This window comes from Ambystoma mexicanum, chromosome 2q (genome assembly GCF_040938575.1).
Source record: "Ambystoma mexicanum isolate Mex_15411 chromosome 2q, UKY_AmexF1_1, whole genome shotgun sequence".
Lineage (NCBI taxonomy): Eukaryota > Metazoa > Chordata > Amphibia > Caudata > Ambystomatidae > Ambystoma > Ambystoma mexicanum.
In genome coordinates, this window is record NC_090924.1 from 484401037 (window position 1) to 484426458 (window position 25422).

Sequence of the window (25422 nt, forward strand, 5' to 3'; positions counted from 1 at the left end):
TGCTGTGCTTGAATTGTGAATGTGGGACCACGGCTCCTCTGTTTTAGGGGTGGATCTATGTGATGGGTACAATAGCTGCATGGGCAGGCATGGTAATGATGCATGGTTACAAACGTGCATATTAAAGAATTGACAATGTGAGTTATATACATCCATTACAAGATTCTAGATCACGGTATTCATGGTGTGTAGTGGTGAAAAGGAAGGATGGGGAATCGGGGGCGGGAGATGATCATGTCAGACAGCTTGACGGCTCCTTTCAGTGACAGGAAGTACCTTTCCAGGGCCATGTTGAATATGGATGGCGTGAGGATCGACTTGATGTAGGGGGATATGATGTTCAGTGGTCCAGAGCAAGTTGGGCAAAAGAGCAAATGTGGGAATTTATTTTATTATAGGGAGAATGGGGCAAATGGGGATGGGGAAGGTTTGAGATCTCTAGTTCGAGGGGGGGGGGCAATGAAGATGGAGTTAGTTAGGCATGGGAGCCAGCCTATGGATCCATGTGTAGACCAGGAGGAATAGCATTATTATTATTATTATTATTATTATTATTATTATTATTATTATTATTATAAAACGTATAAAGTGCAGAACTAAGGCCCTAAGGCGTGATCGTTTTTGCATTGACTGCCACTGCACCTTTAAGCGCAGTGGTGGGTAAGGTCTGTGGAACGTTGAAGAGGGTCCATGTAGCAAAATGAAGTACAATGTCCAGTGAGGGAAAGGAGCATTGAGGGAGTCCATTGAGGACACAGGAGCAATAGTTAGACCATTCAAGGAAGAGGGTAGAGATAATCGATTTTGTTGGGGTGAAAAAAGGGTCGATTATGAGAAATTTTAGGTTTAATTCTTGTGCTGTAGAGGTAATGAATTGTTGAAGTTTCAAATAACCTAGAGGAGATGGAATGGGGGGAGGGGAAGAGGGAGTCGAGAGGAGAGGGCAATAGATATGGTAAAGTGCTCAAGGGAGGGATGTAAGCGGGAGGAGCTAATGGAGGGTTAGATCTGAAGAGAGGAGATAAAGATTATGTCCAGTGAGTTGGCATGGATGTGGGCTTGTGCAGGGGGTAACAGTGGCAGAGAAGGAGGTGTCCAGCAGAAGATGGTCGCCCTGACTCCTGTTCGGATGTTTATCCATTTGTGTCCCAGCTATAATCATGGGAGAACTCGGAGTTTTAAGTAAGCTGTAGAAGTCATGGAAAAAGAGGCAGAGTATGCCATGAGGATGATGGATGAGAATCATGGTGAGAGGAGTTGGAGAAAAGATTTGAGCATCAGTGTGTTCAAAAGAAGGGATACAGTTGAAGAGGGGGACATGGTTTGGTGCGGTATTTTTGCTGATCAGGAGATCCACCGTGCCACCCTCCTTGGATAATTTAGGTGAGTGGGAGAAGTTAGTGGAGTCAAAATGAAGATCTGCTTGCGTAGCTTAGGTGTGGGGAGAGATCCAGATTTCTGTGATGGCAACAAATGCAAAGTTGACATTTAAGACTGTCCTTTGTGTGACGTCAAATGAAAGAGTTATTGGGCTTTCCAGAGCCTTGAAGTGAGTCCTCTAGGTGGAGGTGGGTGGAGAGCTGTTGAGACGGGAGAGGTGCTCTCAGCAGGCGGGTAAAAGGCTGTCAGATGGGTGTAGAGTAGCTGGGAGAAGAGGGACCCGATGGTTGGTTGGGAAATGTGGAAAGAATCAGTAAGGGTGGGCATTCCAGGGAGGAGGGCAGAGTGTGTGGTGCCATGCAGGAAGGTGTCTGGAGTACTCTGGCAAAGGGTACAGTTGGAGTGATGGAGAGGATGACACTGTGCATAAACATGCTGGTGGGGGCAGTGTCTGGTCTAAAGGGGGAGTTTTGGGTGCAGGGTGGACCACAATCCACTAAAACACAGGCACACTGATCACTAACAATGAAAGGACAGTTGCACTGCCTTCTCGCATTCGAAAGGCAGTTTTAACGTGTGTAATCAGTTCTGTTATGGGTAGAAATGACTGGTACAAGTATTAGTAGATCTTCTATTTTCATGGGCATATGATTAATTGTTGCAATCGCAGTGAGTTTTTCCTAAAGCTGGGTCCCTTCAGCATGGGGTAATTCAAACCTTCAGAGTACAAGCATCGTTTTGGGTTTGCCACAGGGAGTTATAACCAGAGTTATATTTTGGGGTTTGGAACCTGTTTTTACCTATTTGTTTTTCTTTTTTAAATGTCACAGATGTCTTACGTTACACAGTAACTGTAGTAGAAAGTTCAAGGCTTTTTATTTACAGAATAGTCAAGGGGCTCGCTAATGGCCACCCCCCTCCCTCTCTCTCTCTCTCTCTCTCTCGTTAATGGGTGCTGTTCTCTTCTAACCCAGGCGTCCCTCAATCCCAGGATTGTCACTAGAGATCGGTAACCCTTACTATCTAGTAAGCGGTCTGTCTGCTAATGATGGCATGAAGGCAAACTCCCTCTCGGAACAATCTCTGTGGACCCTGATCTTAGTTCCCCAATGAGGTATAACATACGGGTTAGTGCTGTTCCTCTCGCCCTTGCTGTTCCTCTCGCCCTTGCTGTTCCTCTCGCCCTTGCTGTTCCTCTCGCCCTTGCTGTTCCCTTCGCCCTTGCTGTTCCCTTCGCCCTTGCTGTTCCCCTCTCCCTCTGTTCCCACTACTCTCCACCCACACCTTCTCTCACAACCACTCTCCTTTGACTTATCCAGTCACTGTTTCATTCATGCTCTACTCTCGATTAGCCCCGCTCACCTTCTCACCTTGCACAACATCACTTAATTCCACCAACCAATATCTCACCTTGCACACTCCTTCAGCAATTCCCCTGCATGCTGCTCCTCTGCCCCATCCTTTCTCCACCTTACTCTTAGTCCTCCCTTTCCTTATTTGCCCTCATCTGAACAATCTACACCTTCCTGTCCCTCCCCCTCCTTTCATCCGCCCCTTCCCCTTCCATTGGTGGTCCGCTGGGCCATCCGCTGTTGGCCCTTCACTTGGAGAGGTGTTACAAGCACGAAAATATACAAAAGGGGTCTTTAGCTCCACCTCCTTCCGGTACGCATATCTGCCAGTGTCCAGCAATGGTGGCCTGCTGCGTTGAATGTCCCAATTTGTGTGAGGGTTTTCTATCTGGTTTGAGATGCCAGTTTGATAATGGTACAGCTCAGTGGCATCCTCACAGGTGAGTACACTGTCTCTGAGCATGTAAACCTTGCTGGAATGATCAGCGCACTCCCTAGTGCTGGAGATGTGCTGGTCGCTTCGCAACTTGTCTTGGTCTGGCTCCTGACCGGTTTGCTGTGTGTCTCGTCTGCTCTTTGCTGTCTTTTTTGGTTTAGTTGCTCGCTGGCTCTTCTACCACAAATGCTGTGGATCTTGAAGTTTCATGGGGCAACCATAATGAAAGTGGCCAGAATTAGGTATTGTAGCGAAGGGGTGATCGACAGTGGTATTCCATATATTTGGGCACATGAAGAAGGGACGGGGATGGGGGCCCTCCCAACACCCATACCCTACCTCTGGGGCAGAACTGGCTCTGGGCATCCCTGCCCGTGCTTGGCCTCCCACATCAGGCTGAGGGTTAGGTCCCGACACTGTCAAATGACATTGAATTTTTATTAACTTTTCCTTTATTCCAGTTTAATTTAGTCTAACCCCAGGAATTGGTCCACAAAACATAAGAATTAAACCAGAAACCGTATCGAGAAACACAGCCCCCAACCCCATTCCAAATTCAACCCCGCTTTCAGGATCTCCAGGGAATTCATAAAGCTCTGACGAATCGAAGCTACAAACATCTGCTTGTGTCAATGAAACATTGGCAGTTTGTGGCGATAAAACTGGGACATATGCCCATAAATTGAGTGAAATGGGAGAAACGCAGCCTCCACATGCAGGGGCCTCTTTTAACCAGGCCGTAACAGTCTACATATAACCAAGTGCTTTAGTTTTATGTAGCCACTATTCCTTGGCTGGGAGTTTGGAGCAACAAATGCCTGCAAGTGTCTCTTGTACTGCAATCCCTCCAACACTTATCACTAAGGCTTGCGTACATCTTGGCCACCCTGCTTGGGAGGGAATTGTCATATGTGAAGTAACTTAAGAGTGTGTAATGTACATTGGTTGGAGAGGGAGGAACACAAAATGTTCCCACAGTGTGTGTTTCAAAAGTTATCAGAAAGCGTGAACCCAAGGATACAGTCCCATTTATCCCTAACTCCAATCAGACACTGGGTATGTCTCATGATCAGGTCCTTATAAGTTGCAGATGTTGAACCTTTAGTCATAGTTCGTCGGTGCAAATCTGTTCAAGCGCTGTCAATGTGCTGGAGATCTTACGGGTGCATCCATCTTGGGAGAGTACAACCTTCAAGTGCAAGCAGAGAAATTGAGCCAATTTTCCTTTATTAAGTTTCTTCTAAATTGCTAGGATGCTAATGAATGTTTTTGCTCATCCTCCCACAACTGCCCCACCCTTGCTGAACCTGCCTCCCGCCAGCACTGTAATCACCAGCCACATATAACTAAATGGACAGGAGCAAGATGTAAGACGAGCGCAGTGTCTGCATTCTCTCCAAACCTTCCATAACATCACCAATTATGGATGGCTGTGAACTACTTTTGGGACCAAGAAATGTAGATTCAAAGCCACTCACCCGCTGACACTGGATTTAGGATCTGATTCTCTAGGGTGACCCAAATATTTAGTGGAATTATTTATCACCCAATCAGGCTGGACATGGAACTGGGCAGCGCAGCAGTAAGACTCTATATGTGGAAAAGCAACTCCGGCCTGCGAAGGTGGAGGAACCACATTTTGGTCAGCCATCAAGGGTTGCTTCTCATACCTACTACATACATTGCATCAACATTCCTAAGTACAAACTACAAAAAGCTGGCGGGTCTAGTCACCTGGTGCTTGCTGCCAAGCTTTGGAACTCCCTCCCCACAGCACTCTGAGCCAAACCATCCGTCTGGTCCTTCAGAAACAGAGTTAATCCTTCAGAAACAGAGTAAAAGATTGTTTTTTCACCCAGCAAATATAAATTTCGTAAAACTGTGACCACGTCTGATTTTCGGTATCTATTGACTACATGCAAGCTTGTCTGTCCAGTTTACATAACAGCTTTCGGGCTTGATAACCTGTTTCTTGCTCATTGCTGCTTATCTGTACCAATTGTTCCTCTTTGCACTTTTGTATGCTTAGTATAGTAGGCCGATATCCGCCTTGATAACGTGTCGTATCTCACCTCACCTTGTTCATGCTCTACCTACACGGTATTGACTTGATATGTAACAAGTCAACTGCTTTTTGTTTGTTGTGTCTGCAACTATTGCTCAAGTGTAAGCACCCAGATACCCGAGGGTTAGGAGTGCTCTATAAATAAACTAAACTACCACAAAAACCTAGTGGGATGTCATTTTTATTTTCAGGAACATTTGCTTGGGGAGCAGGGTAGTAAGCGTTCAGAATTAAAACAAAGTGTAGGCAGGAGATTCATTTTGAAGGCTGTGACCCCTACCATGATAGCCCCAAGACCTTCAACCTCCGTAGATGTAGGAAGATGTCTTTATATTTAGTAAGGTAGTTTGATCATGCATAACAGTTAAAGAAATCTAGCAGTTAGAAAAGTATAGCACAATTTATTAAACACATGTAAAGAATACAATGAATGAGTTTAGAGACAATTGTTAATAATTCATTTAGATAAAAAAAACTATTTATAACCAGTCAAAGACTATTTTTTTTCCTGTTGTTGGTACTCATATGACAGAGAGTAGATTGGTTAATAAGGAAAAGGAAAGAGAATCGAGGCACTTCGTTTTCGTTCGGGTTGTAAACATATATATGCAGGCAGATTGCCACCCAACGAGGCGGGTAGTTAAGTTTGTACAAGCAGGAGAGATTTGAGGGACCCCTGCCCCGGTATGTTATATTGTTAGTGGAGATCTTAAACTGGAGATACTTCAAATCCTGTGCTAGGGCCTATGTTGCAAGCCTTGAGTGGGAGCAGAACCAGTTTATCGGCCTTACTTGGATACCCTAACATTTTGACAAAATGCTGTAGAAACTGAGAAAAGGGCCTGTATCACAGGGGTTCCTTCAGGAGGATCAACAAAGTCTGCAAATAAGATTAATTTACATTGTTTGGCTGGCATGAATACACTTAATCTCTGTGTAGAATTCCTAAACTGTCCCAACGTGGGCTCTGTTACCAGGGTAAATGAAAGGGAGGAAAGAGGACACCATTGGTAAGTACCTCTGCCAAGACTTGAAGGTTTGTGACGAGACCCCATTGACTCCTAATGCTTCCAAAAGAGCAGAGTACAGCTTTGCTACCCAGCGAAGTAAACTAAGGTCCAATCCAATCCAATGTCTTTAAGGGTCTCCCGGAGAAATCGTCTGCAGACCCGGTCAAAAGAAAACCTGTATCAGATTCAGAGCTTCTTATGTTTTCTGCCCTGTGGCCAGCTTTGAAAAAATCTGACTTGATCTGAAGAGATCAAATCTGCAATGCGCTGATCCAGACTGGAAGCCAGTGTCATCGTAAGGATCTTGGCATTCACATGTAACAAAGAAATGGACCGAAAGGTGACCTACTGAGTGGGAGTCCTGCCCTTCTTTGGAGATAACCGACAGAGAATCTTCTAAGAAACACTGGGAGATTCGGTATCTCTCCAGGGTAGCATTACCGAAAGTCGGCAATTTAGGGAAAGGGTCTCTTGACATATTTATAAAAGTGAATCGTGAAACAGCCTAGCCTGGGAGACTGGTATGACTGCACCCCCTTTATTGCCGACCGCACCTCCCATGCTGTGATTGGGGCCTCCAAACATTCCCGGAGCAGCTTGAGGCCGCCTGGGTAACCCCAGGGGCAAGAGGTAATCTCCCAATTTGTTTAGCAGTAAAGACCATCTCCATAGCATCGAGTTGTTTATATAAAAAAAGAGCAAATCTATTCGCAATATCATGTGCATACTTAATCTCTCCCCAACCCTTCTCGCACTTGGAGGGATCTGCCAGTCAGATCACACTTGATGGTCCAGCTTCTGCAAACACCTCGCAAACATAGATTGGTCTTTGTCTCCTTCTCGTTATCGCCTTGTTCACCAAGGTGGAGCTTCTTAAAACCCTTGTGCATCTGTAGGGGAAGAAGCTCCCCCGCAAGGTGCTGTATTGCATCTAGCGCCATACATGAGCAACATCCCCAATTGCCCTGCTCCTCCTCAAGCCGTTGCCAATCCCTCCTTGGGTATTTTCCCCTCGCTAACCAGTTCCTCTTCACTTGGCCCCCTCACTCATTAACAGTCCCCTGAAGGTAGCCATGGACGCCTCTCGAACTATTGGTGAAGAAACCTTTTTGTTTTCTTCAAGAAAATGTCACTCCACCTTCATAAAGTCCCTCTACTGCTCGTCTTGCAGGTGATGGGAATTAGAATTGTGCTACCCCTTATTGGAGAGCAAAACCATATTGTGATCAGACCACACCATTGAGACTATGGACGCCTTAGTACATGCTGCTAGCCACCCTCTATCAAAAATGGTCGAGCCTCGAATAGCTTTTATGTGGGTGTTTTGCCCCATTTTAGTTTGATTTTCTTGAGTGCTAATTATTTATATTATGCACACTTTTTATTATACACTTTATCCTTCCTTTCATATTGCCGAAATGTGACCACGTTACTTTTAGCCCCCGCTTCTTTATTTTAAAAAGTTACGCGTTTTTTTAATAAAGTTTCATTATTCACGTTCTCCTCTTCGGCTACAGCAAGCACTTCTCTGCTCTGGGAACCAAAAATTGTTTTCTGAATCATGTGGGTCCCCTTTCGATTTCACATCCCACTTTAAGCTGTAATGCTGTAATGTGCAGGCAACGCGCCATCTTTATTAGACCTGTGCGAGTGCCTGTCAGTAAATCGAGCTTTTGTTGGCTCACTGGCGAGTTCGCACTTGCTTCTTTTTGGCAGGTGGGGGCTAGAGTGTTTTTACAGACTCACTTTATAGCTGTCGGATTCATTTTAAAGTGTTTCGGGGGTGGAGGGGAGGTGGGGCGGGCATGAGCGATGGAGGTGAAGCACTGGGGGGCGGGGGGGGTTGAGAGATGTGTCGGTGTTTTCAGGCCTCCCAGATAGATTAATTTTCACTTCACGTGTTCCGAGGATTGCGTAATGTGCGTAGACGTGGGAGTAGGCAAACCCACCACTGCAGTGTTATCTCACTTCGGTGCAAAAAAAACGTTGCGCTAATACATTCTGTCTGCCTTTCTAAGCCTAGATGTTAAAAGAGAAAATATTGCCCTTTCATTGGGTTTCGTTTAACAGGCAGGTGGGTACGCGGTGGTGCCCCTCTTTCTTCAGTGGTACACTCGTGTTTTCAAAAATGTTTTTAAAAGAGCAACCCTTTACTTTTTTTCTGACAAAAATATCGTCCAGCATGACATTCGGAACCAAATTTTGTGTACAGTCCGGTATGTCGCCAGTGTGCATTAATGGGCAGATTATTGCTACCATTTTGTCTCCAGGGTGAATCGGTTAAAATCCTCAGAGTCCTTGCAGTTTCCACGAGTCTATTTGTTCATGTCTCCCGCTTTCCACTGTACACTTTTCCCTCTGTCTCTTTACCTGCAACGTTCGACGCTGCAGTCTCAGAATTTTCCCCAAGGATTATACAATTACTGCGCCGCGTTTACTGCAACCCCCGAAAATGTCGACTTTTTATTTCGACACCCTTTTCACCCCATATATATGTGGGTGAGATGGGTACAGTATATATTGGATGAAGGGACGATGCGGGCGTCATCCCCAGGTGAAAAGGGGGTCGATATTAAAAAAAGTCGACATTTTTGGAGTAGCATTAAACGCGCCGCAGTAACAACAGATCCGTCTTTGCGAAGCATTCTCTGTCCCCTTTGCAGACATTCCTACCGGCAGTCTATTTTCCTAAAGCGGTCTTATTTTTCCCTAGGATCCCACCCGCAGTCAGCCCCGTCTATACATGCAGTCCCTTTTTCCAAGATGGCCTCACTCTACATTGCTTGCAGTGATGTCTCCTCTGCAGTTATCTCTCGGGCCAAACGTGGATAACGGATACATAAGCTAAAGAACACTGTAGAGGAAATCCTGATACATCCCTGGAAACAAGAACACATTCACTAATACAGGAAAACGGTTATTGAGAAATCCCATCCCGAAAATATGCTTTGGCTCCGCTGACGGCATACCGAATGCAATAGCACGTCTTTCATTGACTGTACAGAGCCATTTAAAGGCTGCATTTGCATTTTTAAAACGATCCCTTTTAGAAGCATTGGTAATTTTGCTAGGCCATTTTTCTGGACTCCTTCTGTAGGAGCACAAAGCCATTACATATTCAGCATTTAAGAAACTGCCCGTACAGGCATGTGAATTCGACTTTGCACACTCCCAAGGTAGTCTCTCATGGGGCTGGTCCTTTATTGGAGCCCTTTTTCCCCTCCCCTACAAACATGGGTGTCAACTTCTAGATTTTCAGTTGGTGGGGGACTGCAAGGGAGCAGTCGCAACCTTTGACACCGCTGAAAGTGTCTCCACATTGTGTCGTCTCAGGAAAAGGTTCACCTGCCCCAAATGAAGGAGGGACAAGGAGTGGGGGACCACCTCTGCTTGGACTTTCAAATACTGCCTGTTTTCGAGATTTGCCAGTCTCGAACATCCCAATAGTGGGGATCACAGTAGGTCCACACATTGGCACTCATGTTTCAATGTTGAGTATAAAGTGACTCCAGTTGCCCGCTGTCAAGTTCGATAACTTGTCCTTGCCTGACTTTTAAGCTCCAGTCATTCTGTACAGTACTTCAGTTTTTATTTTCCCATTAGAAATGTAGGACTACAAATCCCAGAAAGCAATGTGACTGGAGGCCTAAAGCTAGGAGTGGCTTAATTTTATTTGAGATCTCAAGTTTACACATGCTGGATAAATTAATCCGCTCTTAGTCAATGTTTGACACGGGCATGCATCTAATGGTCGTAAATAATCTGAAAACCATTTGCAGTCGCAGACAAAAATGTGGAAATTAACTGTTTTTTATAACACCGTTTTTTTGTTGACTTGAGAAGTAAGTTATATTGAGCAACCAACTGGGGACTCGGTGGGAATTTTCTGTTTGACTACATATTTGCATACATCATAACTAGTGGCTGAAATATTCAAATTAAATGTATAAGAGGAAAAACAAAAGTTGACGCAATTGCCACCTCATCATTAAGCTTGTTGGGAGCATAACTCGATGTACATCTGAGGCTCACAGGTGTCCCCTCAACAGCAAAAGAAAACGCCACCCTTACCAAATCAAGTTGTCAGGCCACCATACTTTGCACATTTCCAAACCTTGTTGTCCTTGTTTTGAGGGATACCAATATTGACCACAATGTTCACTAAGCCTTCCCACTGGGGATCTGGGTAAACTGCCCAAGGTCAACACATGCATCCACACATCATTGCTTTTCTGTTGACCAAGGTTCTGTTATCTGGAGCTTGCAAACATTTCTCATTTAAACAAAAGATTTTTTTATCTCACACATACAAACAGAATTTCTTTCTCACACATAGAACATAATGCATATACCTTGTCATATACTCATTCTGCATGTTCGCTGTCTGAGACGAGGCCTATTGCTGACACATTTTGAGAAAATCACGTATTTCGTGTGCTCTTGTGACAGAATGGCATGTGGTGCCAAAATAATGCAGGCCCCACTTTTAAAATGCTCTTTCCCAAAAAGCCCACTGCGCATATCTACCTTGCTGGACCTCTCCCTTGACATTGCAGTAGTGCAGAAGGGCAGGTTCAAAGGTTGCATCTGCATTTCTGCTTCTGCAACTCGAAGTTCCAACAGGCAGATGCAGCTTTTTTTAATCATCTGCACCTCTGGTTCAAAATATTATAATTATTTACCCCAGACAGCCTTGTGGCAGTTATTGACCTCTAAATATAGTTTTGAAACGATGGCTATTGATATTACTCAACTATACAGCCAAGAGATGGACTACGGTTTCCTGAGCTACCATTTCCCGAGTCGCGCCCGGATGCCCGAGTGCTTGTTATTGGCAGTATATAAAAATAAAAGCATTTTGTCTTTCATTATCAGCATGGTGAACAGTGACTCATTCATGCCAAGGCCTGGAGTGTACTGAGCTGTCTGGGCTGGGTGTACCCACAACAACCATGCTGGGTCTTGATCCCCCTGAGAAAGGTGTTCACCCTCCTCCAGGGAAATGGGGACCTTTTTATGTAGGTATTCCGAGGAAAGGGGTCGAGTTAGAGTATCTTGGAGGAGAAATTCGGGCCACAGAGGGTTATCACTGCCTTGGATTTTGCTAGGGTGTGAGAAACCTGAGGGCGTCCTCACATCTACTCTCTTGAATCCTCTGGGCAGGTGTCCAGGGAAAGGCCATTGCCTTTGGATCCTAACCCTAGTTATGGCGAAATGAGGGAGGATCACCTGGATAGAGGGTCATTGGGGATTGGGTGCGAGGTATACTCAGGCGAGACACAGTATTCCCCCGTCCCTTCCGAGAAGAACCCTCTATCCCAAGGACAGTAATGAGGTATTGTCATAAATATCCTAGTGACCAGGAAAAGGATATGAGATAGCATCGACCCAAATGTACCAGAAAGAGAGGGAAAAGGGTCACATTTAAGATGGGTGAGACATGGTATCCCCTGTTCCCTAGTGACAACCAACCCAATGCATCCCCAACTTTCATGGGTTATTGTGAGTCAGTTTCTCCTATTCTTCACACATGGCAATTGACCGTACTGGGACGAAAAAGAAGCAACTAAGGGCAATGAAGACTATGCTCCTTTACCACTCTAGTACCTGAACGAGGAAGATTCCTGCTGAGAGTTGTAACGGTCAGGCATGTCATTATAATTGTGGTCAGGCAGGGCTAATTGAATATTCGCACCTGCAGCCTGTGAATGGGCTGCAGGTGTATGAAAGGAGCCCAATTCAAGGTTTGAAGAGGAAGGTGTGTTAAGCGACTTCAATTCAGCAATCCCACTAAGTCAGTGCTTCGTTTGGGACGCCCAAGGGAAGCCCTTATTTATATATTTTTATGACAAGTTATACTCTGGATGATAAACCCTTATATAACGCCCCTCTCTTTGAATCCCCCTGACCTCACTGAGCCAAGAAGTAGGTCTGTTTTGCAATTTAAAAGGTTTATTGGAAAAATTAAACAATATATATATATATATATCACACTTTTATAATGAATTAATATTTGATAGCACCCTTATGAATATAATGTTGATCAACAATAGATAATCTGACACTAGCACACTTCTTTACAATCAATGAGGAGTTAGTATAGGAAGGATAAGGTAGCAGAAAATACTTTTATGGTTTCAAGGAAAAGCAATGAGGGAAAAATGCAGCACAGAAATAAACTTGATAAGATTTCAACAAAAGATAATATGATCACTTTTTCTTTGATAATTCCCTCCCCCCCATGCAAGATAAGGAGATGGAAGGAGAGCACACAATTCTCAGGAATACAAAATGCAATACAAATTTCCAGTCCCCCCCCCCAGCGAGTTTAGAGGAAAACAGGTACGATTTTAAAGCAGGCAAGATCCTTTTAAATGTGGTGGCAATGAAGTGAAAAATATGCTGAAAATGCTTTTAATTCCCTCTAGAGGTTCAGGGTGAGTGAGAGATACTTTAAATCAGTTCAGGTCAGCCCTACCAATGATTCAGGGATGGTTATCAGGTTGAAACAGGATTCAATAATGGAAGCAAAAGACAGATATTTTTACACGTGGTTGAAATGAAGCAAACTGTCAATTCGCGGCACTTTTTTCCGAGTGCGTCGATTGCGGTTTTAGGCTTGTTGGAAAGCTTAGAATCTTAGCTTTAAGATGCAAGTTAAACCACGTTCCTAGCACACACGATACGGACGATTTAATGGAGGTAGATTCTCAAAATAAAAGTAAAGCTCAGAATGACAGATGACAGTTTTGCAGAATGGACACACGATTTCTTATGATGCAGTTCTAAATAGGTTAAAATAGTTTGAATTAGATTATTTTAAACTAAGAGATTGGTTTTGCACAGTTCTGGCTGAGTACTCACACTATGAATTTGAAATAGGCCGTCAGGGTCTGGTCAGCAGGTTTGGACTGGACTCCGGGTGGTTTCTGGTACTGGTTCTCTGGTTCTCGATCTCTGGTTCTGGTCTGGTCTGTGGTTCTGCTGGTCTGGATAAAATGGATTCTGGATACAGCACTGCTTTCTGGGTCTGCTACCGTTTCTGGCAAAAGTTCTTGGCAAAAAATCCAACAGCTCGCCCGGCTGTAGAATAGTTTGGTTGGATTGCTGGATTCTGAAGGCCTGCTGAGAAGAGTTCTCAGCTTGTGGGTTAGGCCTTTGCTTTAAGTTCTGTAGTCTATCTGGAGTCTAAGTTCTGGATGTTCCTTCTAGATGTTGCGTGGTCCGGCAAAATGCTCTGCAAGAAAATGGAAAATGAATGTCTTGCCTGTCCAAAGCAGTCTCTTTTTATGTGTTTTGAAAGTGGGTGGGTCGGCTCATTCTGCATGCCCAACCCTCTCATGATTTGATAGGTCAAGGATTCTCTGTGACCTGATTTGATAAGGGATAGTGTGTCAGAGGGATAGTGTGTCAGAGTGAGTCAGAGTCTTAGTCTATTGAAAAAACGCCCCTTTGCTTGATACTTAGAAAATGAATTTTTCATAACTAACAGGTTTCCCAGATACACACGTCGTTGAAATTACATACACATTTCACAGATTAATTTAAGATACACTCTCGCCCAACTCTGATCCCCCTCAGAGCCTGGGTTCACAAATGGCAACATTTTGTGCTTTTTAGTGACTTTCGCCATATTGGTTTTTCCTCAAAATTTACACAGACCTGCACCCCATCCCTGAGCATATTACTGGAAATTACTATGTCTCTATCCTAAACACAGTGTCTGCAATATTAATAAATAGCGGGGTTCGGTCCCAGAACACCGCACAAAGTGGAGTTTGGTCTCAGATCGTGAGGGCATTTTCCATATTAAGGACCCCCAAATTGTACATTTCTGTGAGCTTAATACAGGATTTTATAAGCAATTTAACTTAAACATACATTTGCTGCAATATGAATCCACAATCCAGTCTGGCCCGCCCCTAGAAGCTTGGTGAGTCATAGATCACAGGCCTCCCCTTCTTCCAGAAGACTTGTTTACAGTCCACCCCCAAAATCAGCATACCCCATTCAATTGACAGGGTCTATTGTGTTGTGTCCTGCAGGCTGCAGGGGAAACTCCTCCCTCTCAATCAACAGGGCCATGTGATATCCTGGGCTGTTGTGTGTGTCTCTGAGGTGTTAATGGTTCTCAGGAAAAGCAAGTCTTTTGAACTTTTAATTACATAAGACCCCCTTCTGTTCACTGCACAGTTCTGCAAGACAGCTCTCCTGTCAGGATTTATAGAGTGCCAGCGCCGGTCAGTGTCCAATGCCAGTACTGCACCTATTTTTGACAGCTGTCTTGAATTAATACATTTCAAAAAGAAGGGATTTTACTTGATAGTATATGATCCTTGCTTGACATGGCATTGATGTGGATCTGCAGTAGAGTAAAGTAAAACACTCAACCATAGTTGGATTTTTCTTTGGTGGTTTCGGGCCCATGATCGTAGCAATTTTTGACATTAATAAAAACGGATTTTGAACAGAACCATCTTTCTTTGCACTGGTGGGTGGCAGGTCAGGGGACCATTTTGGTGTGCGCAAAACTGCGCGGTTCTCCTGGATTCTGGCGCAAATGTGGGATTTTCTGCCATCTTGGATTTCCTAAGCCCACAGCACCAAATGTTGCAGCATAATAACTTGAACGTGGGTCAAGACACCAAACAGGTGGAAGCAGAGGTGGCGTTGAAGTAGCAGCAGCAGCAGAGAGGCAGTAGGGAACTGTGGTGAAGAGGCACACTAAGACGCTGAGGTCTGCCGAGGGAGACGACCTATGGAAGCACAGCTTGAGAGCTGAAGACTTGTGGAACAGAGCAAGTGCTGGTAAATGAGCCGTGCGGAGAGGCCGTCCCTTTTCATGGAATTCTAAAGAGCTCCTTCCCCTGTGTCCAGGCGGTGACAGGGGAGTACCTGAGTAGCAGGAATTGAAACCCTGACGTGAAAAGCAGAGGGACGAGTGATCCGCGCTGCTGGGAGGCCCTTAAACACAACCAGTGAGTTTCTAGCAAAGAGAAACCCGGTATGCAAGTGTTTAAACTGTCCTACCGGAATACATTGTGGCAGAGTGCACACGTGTGAAAGAAAACACGTTCTTGAAAGTCTCCGAACATTGGAAATTTAATTCCGAAATGAATAAAGAAAGATTATACCGCAGGCTGAATAGCAGATGTGTTTTCAGAGCAACCCGTGCCGATTGAACATCGAACTTCCATTACGGGTCAAAAGGAAAAGTGTTCTAAATGCAACCTGTGTCCAGTGAATCCTAAAGTGAACAACACCTGAACAGGTACAATTTAACATTTATTGAATGCCAAATTTGGTGAAATCTTCCCCTAAGTGCAAAATCTATTATATATTAAATTCAGAAGTAAAACAAAACAGTACAAACAAAAAAGACTATTAAGTGGTGTACTCTACATTGAATTTAAAATTCCAAGTGGAGCCAAAAACTGCAGATTACAGAGAATTACCCTTGAAGCAGAACTAATTAAGACTTTGAAGTTGCTTTTGAGTATAATCACAATTTATACCCGATCCATCAACTATAAAGAGAAGGCTCACGAGTGGCAAAGTCCTTTACAGAGACAAAAGATAATTTTTGTGTTGCTGAACTTAAGTCTTGACTAAGGGAACCCTGAGCATGGAACTATTTCTACTTTTTTGCATTGTACTGAACTCAAGTCTTGGTGAAGGTAGCCATAAGACTTGAATCCTTTATTGACTTGAGGACGAAGTCTCAAGGTTTATTGGTCCTTGGATTTGTGTTACTTGGAACTTGGGGAAAGGGAACCGTGAGCACTGGTGAAAACGACATTATTCTAAGTTAAAGAGAGGTAACTTTGAGACTTTTGCTAAAACTGTATCAAACTTTGGGAAGGGAGCTGCGAGCTAGAAGAGGCTTGGAACTTTGTGTTGTACAGTGTTTCTTTTGGTTGATGAAATCGTTACACATTGAATAGATTAGTTGTGAGGGCAAGTACAGTTTTTGGATGCAGACGGATTCTTCATTTGAACTCAGACCTTTCTTAGTTTTGTTTAGGTTGGGAAATCCCACCTTAGCATAGGGCAAGTTAGGCCTTTTTCCATCGTGACATTTAAGTTAATAAAACCATTTGTTTTGAATCTGTTTGTGTCTTTCTTCATGATGCCTTCACAAGGGCTCCCATACTTTGTCCCTCTCCGTATTTCCTGAAGACAGGGCACTCTGGGTATGACATAAGCAGGCAAAGGGCACTTGTTACAGCAGTCAGGAATGGACCCTTAACAAACCTGCTATCAATCGCTCCCCTGTAGCATTTTGCATTTATGGGGGTATTGATCAATGGACACTGCTTGAAGGAGGATTTACTGGAACCTGTTTGGGATGAGAGTCTGCTCCAAAACTCTTGGCCAGAGAGGTGAAGACCAGGAGCTCAAAGGAAGAGGAATGCTCTTCTCGCTAACCATCCTAACGGCCTATTTGAAACGTCCAGCTGTTTGGACAAGGCCCTCTTCATTTGGTACATTGGTACCCAGCACCCTGCTTATTGGAAGTGATGGAACACTGCAAGCGCTCGCTACACAACCTTCTGGTTGGTAAGGAAAGAAGAAAGGACTCCACTTGCCACAGAAACCTGGACTGGGTCGCCGAGCACCCAAAGAACTGAGGGAGTGACATCTGGAACTCCAAACTGCCCTGAACTCTTCGGGGCACCTTCAGCACTATCCAAGCTGCTCCACTGAAATCTGCAGAGTCATCTTTGACGACTGACACCTCATCTCAGAGTTTCACCAACGCAGAAACTCCTCCATCTTTAAATCTGAGACCCTCAGACTCTTCTAGCGTCCCCAACTAGACGTCCCCTGCCTGGCCATTAACTTCCTTTAGCTATGAGCCATCACTGCTGCAGTACCATGACACCATGGTGACCGAGTTGCGTCCGCTTGCCATCGAGGCCAAGTTTGCGCTGTTCCACACCTAAGGCCTCAGTCTTTTAGCGCTGCTAATCCACAATCGCCTGCCATTACCAGCAGCTTCGACACTCAAGCCATCGCCACTGGCGAACAGCACAGCATTGATGGAACTCAGTGCCACCGCACCCTGACGGGATCCTGCCTCGGGGCCAAAAGTACCCTGGCTCCTGGTTTGACCCCAAAAGCCTGTCTGGATGCTGTTGAGCCTAGAAAGATGGTAACTACAGGAATCTGAAGTGGCCCTGTCCCCCTTGTCCACCTTAAAGGATCCTAATGATTTCTAAGCCCCCTTGTCTACCTTTCGAAATACCTATTAATTAACATTGACATTCTGCATTTGAAATATTTGCTTGACCACCCATGTCTACTAACCAAACTTGCTACTTTAGTTTAAAGTCTACTTTCTTTGCATTTTCCTTTGCAGGGGTGGGCCAGTAGAGTTTTTATGAGTTGCGTGCATTTTTGTTCTTTTTAATTAGAGATCCTATTTTATACGACCATGGTTGGATATTCTTTTATTTTGATACAACAGTACTATTGGTAGTGTTGCTTCTGTGCCAGCTCACATTCCTCCTGAGGGTATAGCCTGCATTCGGCCTGCACTACCTGTGCCGAAGAAGATACCCCCTCAGGCTGTGCCTGCTTCACTTTTCTGATGGGGGATCACTGCTGGTTTAGTAGAACTGTGGGGCAAGTAGGCGCTTAAGCCAGTACTCGTCCCTATATTCCCGTAGAGCAGTAGTCCTTTCACCACATCGGTAACATGGTCTTCTTTGGGGCATCTGTCCGTTTAGTCACCTTGCTGCATGTGATCCTTCATTAAAAGAGGGCGTAGGAAATGTTGGTGATATAGAGGGGGAAGGCAGATGCAAATCCCGTGGTATTGATCATTGCGGACCAGAAATGCAAGAGACCGGAGAGTCGTGTGAATCTAGGTGGATAGTGGTTGAAGCATCTGGATGTGGGTCATGCAAAGGGGAGAGCCCAAGATGACGACTGTTCAATTCAGTGCTAATTGGATGTGGTTAGGTGTGTGTGTGTGTGTGTGGGGGGGGGTGGTGTGGGGGTGTGTGTGGGGGGGGGAGGGACAGTTGTAATAGGGCTAGAGCGGTGAGGAGCGGCAGTCCTCCATTAACATGATCTGTTTCTAGGCCACTTGCTTCGTGTGCATTGGTTGTATGAGTAGTGGTGGAGACATGCGCCGGTTTGTGGAGGAGGGAGATGGGAATGATTTAGCAAGCGAGACATTTCTTGATCCAGTGTGCTTGGAATATTTGTTTTTTGTCTTTGATGAATGCTTCTTACCACTCTGGTTTCATTTAAGGGGATAGGGAATTTGACCCGAAAGAGCCAGATCTCCCGTAACCCTTGGCTGGTGTGTTGTGTGCTTGCCCATGGCATGTTGTTACTAGGCAGGGGGAAGTTTAAGCCTTATTGATGATACCCAGAATGGGCGTCTGTTGGTTGAGTTTCCCCCGAGTTGCTAAGGTTTGTTGTAGATTTTATCAGTGAAATGCTGGTGTCTTGTCAGTTGAATGGACAGGTTTTTAGGGATTTTATGAAAGCCAGGTGGCTTCCTTTGTGAGTAGAGGTCTAGGCATGGAATTCTGAGGCTTATTGAGAAAACAAAAGTGGGATGATCCGCGGCGGCATTTCCGATTGAAGCTTCATTCTGATACTTAGGCTGCGTTTGTCGACTGAAGTGTTGTGGCTGGCGTCTAGTGGACAGAATTATTTGTGGTGGTTTCAAAGCCCCTGTCATGAAAGCTGTGATGAGCTATGCATAGAGTATTGAAATGTAATCCTCAGTTTGATCAGTCGTTTTAGGAGTTCTTTAATGGCTTGTGTGTTGTGGTCTGCACATTGCTTCACAACTATAATTATTTGGTAGACGATGGTCACAATCCTCTTTAATCTATGGGGTTTTCTTCGGTGAAGCACCACTAATATGGCTGCCCACATGTTGGACCCTAACCCGACTTTTCCAAGGTAGTTCACAGTGTTTATTTACTTCATGTTGCAGGAACCATTTTATGCAAGGCAAGTTGATGTGTGCTCTTGTTGTTGTGCACTTGTTCCTCTGAATAACTGGTTGTTCCTTTTTTCTCCTGCAGGCCCTTTTGCTCTTGGGAGGAGTAGCTCTGTTCTGCCTTGCCCTCGACCTCTTGTTCCTGCTCTTCTACTCGTTCTGGTTTTGCTGCCGCCATCGGAAAAGTGAGGAGCAGCCCAATGCAGATTGCTGTTGCACTGCATGGTGTGTCATCATTGCAACTCTTGTCTGCAGGTAAGTGCATGGACTGATTAACATTTCTGCGTTCACATTTGCAAGTAGTTGGAACTGTTTTGATGAGCAAGGAAAGGCAAACCATATGACTTTATTACCCGCATGTCCTTATGGTTTGATTTAAGCCATTATTTATGAATGAGTTGAGGCCCAGTTGCATTTTCCAACTCCGGCCCTAGCCACCATGATCTGTGGGATCATGGGAGTCATAGTCCGAAGACTGGAGAACTCTGTTATAATGCGATATTTGTCACTAGGGGTGGAAATGCCATCTCCAAGGACTTGATTGGGCGCTTTATAGAAAATTTGAACTGGAAAGAACAGATGTTTCAATGATAATATGGAACTACAGGAAGTCTTTTGAAAACTCCTATTTTGTCATACATGAAATGGTGCGCTTCTAATATTGCGGGGGGGGGGGGGGAGAAATACTGCTCCTGGTTGATTTAGATTTACAATTTTTGGTTTGAAAATTAATAAGCAAATGCTAACCCAAATCCACTTATCCAATGTGATTTGGTTGCTTAAATGTGCTAATAGACTTGGTTTGAGGTAGACTTTCTATTTTGCCGTATATATCTGGGCATTGAGTGATTGTAGAGTAAATAGTTTGTCTTTACATTGCAAGTTTGTTCAGAAAAGACCTTTTTCCGCCATTATCAGGCCTCTGTAGATTCATATTTTGTAGACTATCCCATTCTATTGACTCTAGGAAAGGACCCGGCCCATGAACGTAATAAGTGAGATATTCCAAAAAACAAAGTGTTAGAGTGCTCTGTCATGATCTTCTGGCCTTGAGATATAGGGTTTACGCATTCGGGAGACCTGCTAAATAGTCTCTTTGCGTTCTAAACACTGGTATATAGCCAATAAGGCTTTTTTTAAAATCCAAATAATCTCCATTTAAATACTTGGAGACAACAAGATAGCACAAATAACACGTATCACATACATAACTCTAGATAAAGGAAATACGAAGAGCTGTAATACAAAATTATGATTTTAAGATTGAGAATATTCCTGATAGTTTTCTAGAGTGTGGTAATGTGGTAAATCATGCCAGTGTTATTTCCATGGCAGAATGCCTCCTACGTTGAAACTTTACGGGTCAGTAAAGATGTCAGGAGTGCCATAAGCTAGTGCCGTTGTCCTCCATATTTGCACTATGCTCAGAGTCCAGCAGAAGAAGTTTTAATGTTTCCATCACAGCAATGCCACAGAGTCTGCAGGTCCGGTTAAGCCTAGGAACATTTAGCCTAGTGCCCAGTATTTCATGCGTGTCTACATTATACTTCATTGTAAGGTATTCATGCAGGACCCAATTATCAGGAAAAGCGTTGATGTAAAGCAGGATAGTTTTGCACGCACTTAAGTCTTGTAAATTATCCCTGGTCAAAGATTGCAACCTAGATTAAACACAAATTGGTCCTGATAAATTTTTAAGGTTTCTTTTTTGATGATGACTTTACAATTGGTTCAGCTAATAGTACGGGGGTCTAGGTTGGTTCGTTCACACCAGGCACCAGATTCTTGTTTTAGGACAGCAAGAATCAAGGATTGGGTTCTTGTAAATGATGTCAAATTACAATTTTGGATTACGTTAAGGAAGGTGTTGGAAGGAAGTGGAATTCATTAGGCGCTGATAAAGAGATTATCAGCGTCTAGTTAGGCAGGGGATGGCCCCATTAATCCCAAACTCTGTCAATAGATATTCAACCAGGTATATTTGAATGGCAGTGCAACAGATGTTTTCTGATTTGTTTTCGCACAGCATAATTTCACTTTTCAGACTGCTTGTGCCATCCAAGGGACCCTTGACTTGTTATATATTGGTGTCTCGTTCATTGGGTAGTAACATCGCGTTAATTTGGGTAGTGTTATTTTATTCACTTAACGTTTCTCAAGTATGATGTGGGGTTTGGAGGAGCCCAGTAACGAGGATATAGATAGTCGCCTTACCTGGATGCAAGTAGTGGTGTGTAGCCGTGTAAGAGATAAGTGGATAGAATTCAGCTAGATCAACAATAAAGAAACATCCTTTCTGAACAGTCTTCCACTACTCTTAATGAATCAATGCCTGAGAAATTGGCCATTCCTGGTGCACTCCTCATGATGCTGGACACTCATTTCAAGTTGGGGAACATTTTCAATATATGAGGGTGGATAAGTGTACATGTTTTACTTTTAATGACCAGCCAAACGAACAAACAGTATTACACATGTATTTTTTAATTGCACTGTAATGCCATATGTTACTCGCATGGAAAATGTTTCTTCTCCAAAGAGAGCAGCTGTTTTTGTCAATGTCGACAATTTTCTTCACCAACGATTACTTAAGTAGGAAACGCGTCTGGGTACATTCATCGAGTTTGATGTTGACGCTTTGGGACTGTTTGAACCCACCGACCATGGGGAGGGGTGGAGTGTCTGTTGTTGTATTGTAATTGGTCTACAGTTTCATGTTAGAGTATAATCCTAGAGGGGGTGGGCGTACTGTGTAGTAAAAAGACCAGTCATGGTGCATGCTTTCACTGCTGGCTGTTGTTCCTTACCACACTGTATGGGAAGCTGCTGAGGGAAATTTCCCCATGAGCTCCCTTGCATTAACCTGGGGTGCTAATCACTTTTTTTCTTCAGAAAACACATTTCACAGGAAAGTGCAAACTACAGCCGTGAAGGCCATCATGGAAAAGGGAGATAGCGCAGTTCCTTTTCTGTTTTCCGTGGCTTGGCCTGGAGCAAGACCAAGATTCGGATCAGGAAAGGAGCCGGGTAGGTGATTACATTTGAGGCCAGGCAAACAGAGGACGAGAGAGGGTTGATTATGGAACAGGGGGCACTAGAGCCTTCAACTGCATTCTTGGAGCACAGGGGGATTCAGCTCGGCTGCTTCTGGATGTTAATCAGAATTTTTTGATGCTTGCAAATTGATCGTCTATTAATATATTGTTTTTGCATAGCACAATTTAAAGCACTCTGCATGTGGGCAGGCATGTGTAGAGATAGTTGGAGAATTCAGGAAGATCAGGTGGGGAATGCGGCCATGTTCTCAATAAGTACACAGCCACGCTGTGCAGAAAAACCACAATGATCCATCTGATTTTTAATCTGTAAAGCACAGTCGACACGTGTTCTGACCTCGGTCTTTTTTATAGGCTGTTTCCCAGACGATGTAGTAAATTAATTGAACAATCCACTATCATACATACATTTCCAATAAGATAACATCAAATTACATCAACCAAATGTCCAGGTTACAAGCATCAGGCACAATAAAGTGTGTAATTCATCATTGCATTAGATTCAAACAAATTAAAAAAAACACAAGTTATAAACGGTATCCATCAAGTATTCATTATTAGGACGTCATGCATGTCTCAAATGGTTTTAAAAATGGACAGCAGCATTTGATGGTAGCCAACGTCACAGAAAATAACTGGATCGCACACTTTACGAATCTCTATAAATCTCGAAACCAAATTGAACACCTGGATCAATCCATTAGTACAAACACCTGGACTATTACTTGGGAAAAAGAGCAATTCATAGAGATGATTAACCATTTAAATGTATCAAGAGCACCCGGTCCCGATGGACTTTCCAATGCTGCCCTCAAACGAGATCCAGAGACTTGGGCGAATCTGTTTGATCACATTCTAACCTTGGTCAACGCATTAAAGATATTACCCACCACTTGGTCCAAAGCGGTACTGATACCGATCTATAAACAGGGCAATAGAGATGATCCCGCCAACTTCAGACCCATTGCCCTGTTAGACCCTTTGGGCAAACTATTCGCAAGATATCTCCTTAAAAACTTGTCCGCTTGGGCCAAAGTGACCAACCGCTTTGATTCCAGACAAACCGGATTCACCCCAAAAGTAGGGACGAATGTGAACCTATTCATTTTAAATGTTCTAAAACATGAAGCACTAACATCTAAAACCGCCCTCTATGCAGCTTTTATAGATCTGCATATGGCATTTGATGCCATAAACAGGAACATTCTGTGGAAAAAGTTGGCGAGTTGGAAATGCCCTCCAGAGATATTGGAACCCATTAAGCTCGATTAGATTAACGAAAGAAGGAACCACCACTGATGAAATAACAACTTGGCACGGACTAAAACAGGGCTGTCCGTTGGCAGCAACGCTATATAATCTATACACAGCTGACTATTCTGCCAATATCAAAACATACCTTCTGAACCCACCGAAAATCAATTCAGTGCCGATTTCATATTTGATGTATGCGGATGACATAGTCCTTCTCGATAAGACACCTGTAGGGCTACAGGAAAATCTAAGTATGACAGAAACATACATGAAAGCGAACGAACTACAGATCAATACCAAAAAAAACAAAACTATGTCATTGACTACCTATGGAAATACAAAATTTGGAAATAAGATATCAAATTTTACACTGGATAACAAGTCACTGGCTAATGTATCTACTTTCAAATACCTGAGCGTTGTGTTGAACCAACATAAGGTAGAATTAGCCTGGGCAATCACTTTAGAGACTAAAATTCAATTTTTGGCTCGACAAGGAAGCGTTTTGGCAAATTTTCGCTGAATCCCATTACAGCCTTCTATCGCCAGAAAGTCGTCCCTATAAATATCTATGGGAGTGAAGCTATGATTACATCTACCCTCATAAACTGGCAAAAGCTTGAAGCTTTATTTTGGCGCAAGATCTTGCATCTCCCCAAGAACTTTCCTATGCCACAAATTCGCTTTGAAGTAGCATTGCAATCACTCGCCTCATTTGTTCTCTGGAAACACCTAGATTTCCTACGAAAAATCATAAATGGAGAGCAAACATCTGCTTTACAAATCCTACAGGAAATCCCTCAGGCGATTGAATAATACAGTGCTGAAACAGTGGAAGTCACGACTCTTCTTGGCCATTACAAAAGAAGACATTACGGTTGAAATGCTTATCCAACGACCACAACGTGCAAAGGTTAAACTGCAACGTAATGATTGGCAGAAAACATCAGAAGATAAAACGAGGTATAACATGAGTTTACTTTCATCATTTGATACACGAGCTCTGAATGAACTGCCTCAGTATCTCACACTTTTTCCTGACCCCACTATTCGGACAATATTCATGAAACTTCGTTTCAACATTCTCCCGACGCGACAAAGACTAGCCCACATTCGTAAAATACCAAAAGATGAACAATTCTGCCGATACTGCAAGGACATAGATGCCATAGAATCCCTTAAACATCTAGTCATGCTATGTCCCGAATTATCTGCCAAGAGAGCCCTTTACGGGGGAGCATTTAACATCGCCCAGCAACAAGAGGAAGGAGCTAACAGATGGTTTAAGCTGCTTGAAGGCAAAAACAAAAAACTAATCTTCACAATTGTTCAATTCTTGATTGACATTTTAGAATATAATCAAAACTGAAGTGCTCTTCTTGCTTTTGTGTTGTTGTCTGCACCTTTTTTAAACGTTGTAAATTAATGAAATGTATATGAGAATTTAAATGAAAAGTTTCTATATAAACTGTATCATTTTAAATAAAAAAAAAAAAACGTTTTTCAAAAACATGGCTCAGAATGGCACCCAACTGTGGACATGTGCTTTATCTCAAGTGTCCGAAGTGACTGAATTTTGTATTTGCTTCCTTTCATTTCTGTTCATTTTCTGTTTGTTGTTTTTGATTTGACAATTGTCTTTTTTTTTATTTGTGTATTGCACGTGTCATAATAATGGATACTTGATGGATACTGCTGTAATTTGATTTTTATCTTATTGGAAATTTATGTCTGATATTGGATTGTTCAATTAATTTACTACACCATCTGGGAAACAGTCTAGAAAAAGACAGCAAGGTCGAAACACGTGTTGACTGTGCTTTGCAGATTAAAAATCAGTTCAATTGATCATTGTGGTTTTTCTGAGCAGTGTGGCTGTGCACTTATTGAATTAATTGTCAT

General features: G+C 43.5%; 1 protein-coding gene across 2 annotated transcripts in view; it reads left to right on the forward strand.

Moving 5' to 3' along the window:
- Window positions 1-25422, forward strand: part of TTYH3 (tweety family member 3) — a 646372-nt gene that overhangs the window by 232484 nt on the left and 388466 nt on the right. For both annotated transcript variants that reach the window (XM_069647607.1, XM_069647608.1), the window contains exon 2: window positions 19296-19465. In XM_069647607.1, the coding sequence (XP_069503708.1) occupies window positions 19296-19465 (170 nt within the window). The remainder of the gene's footprint in view (window positions 1-19295; window positions 19466-25422) is intronic.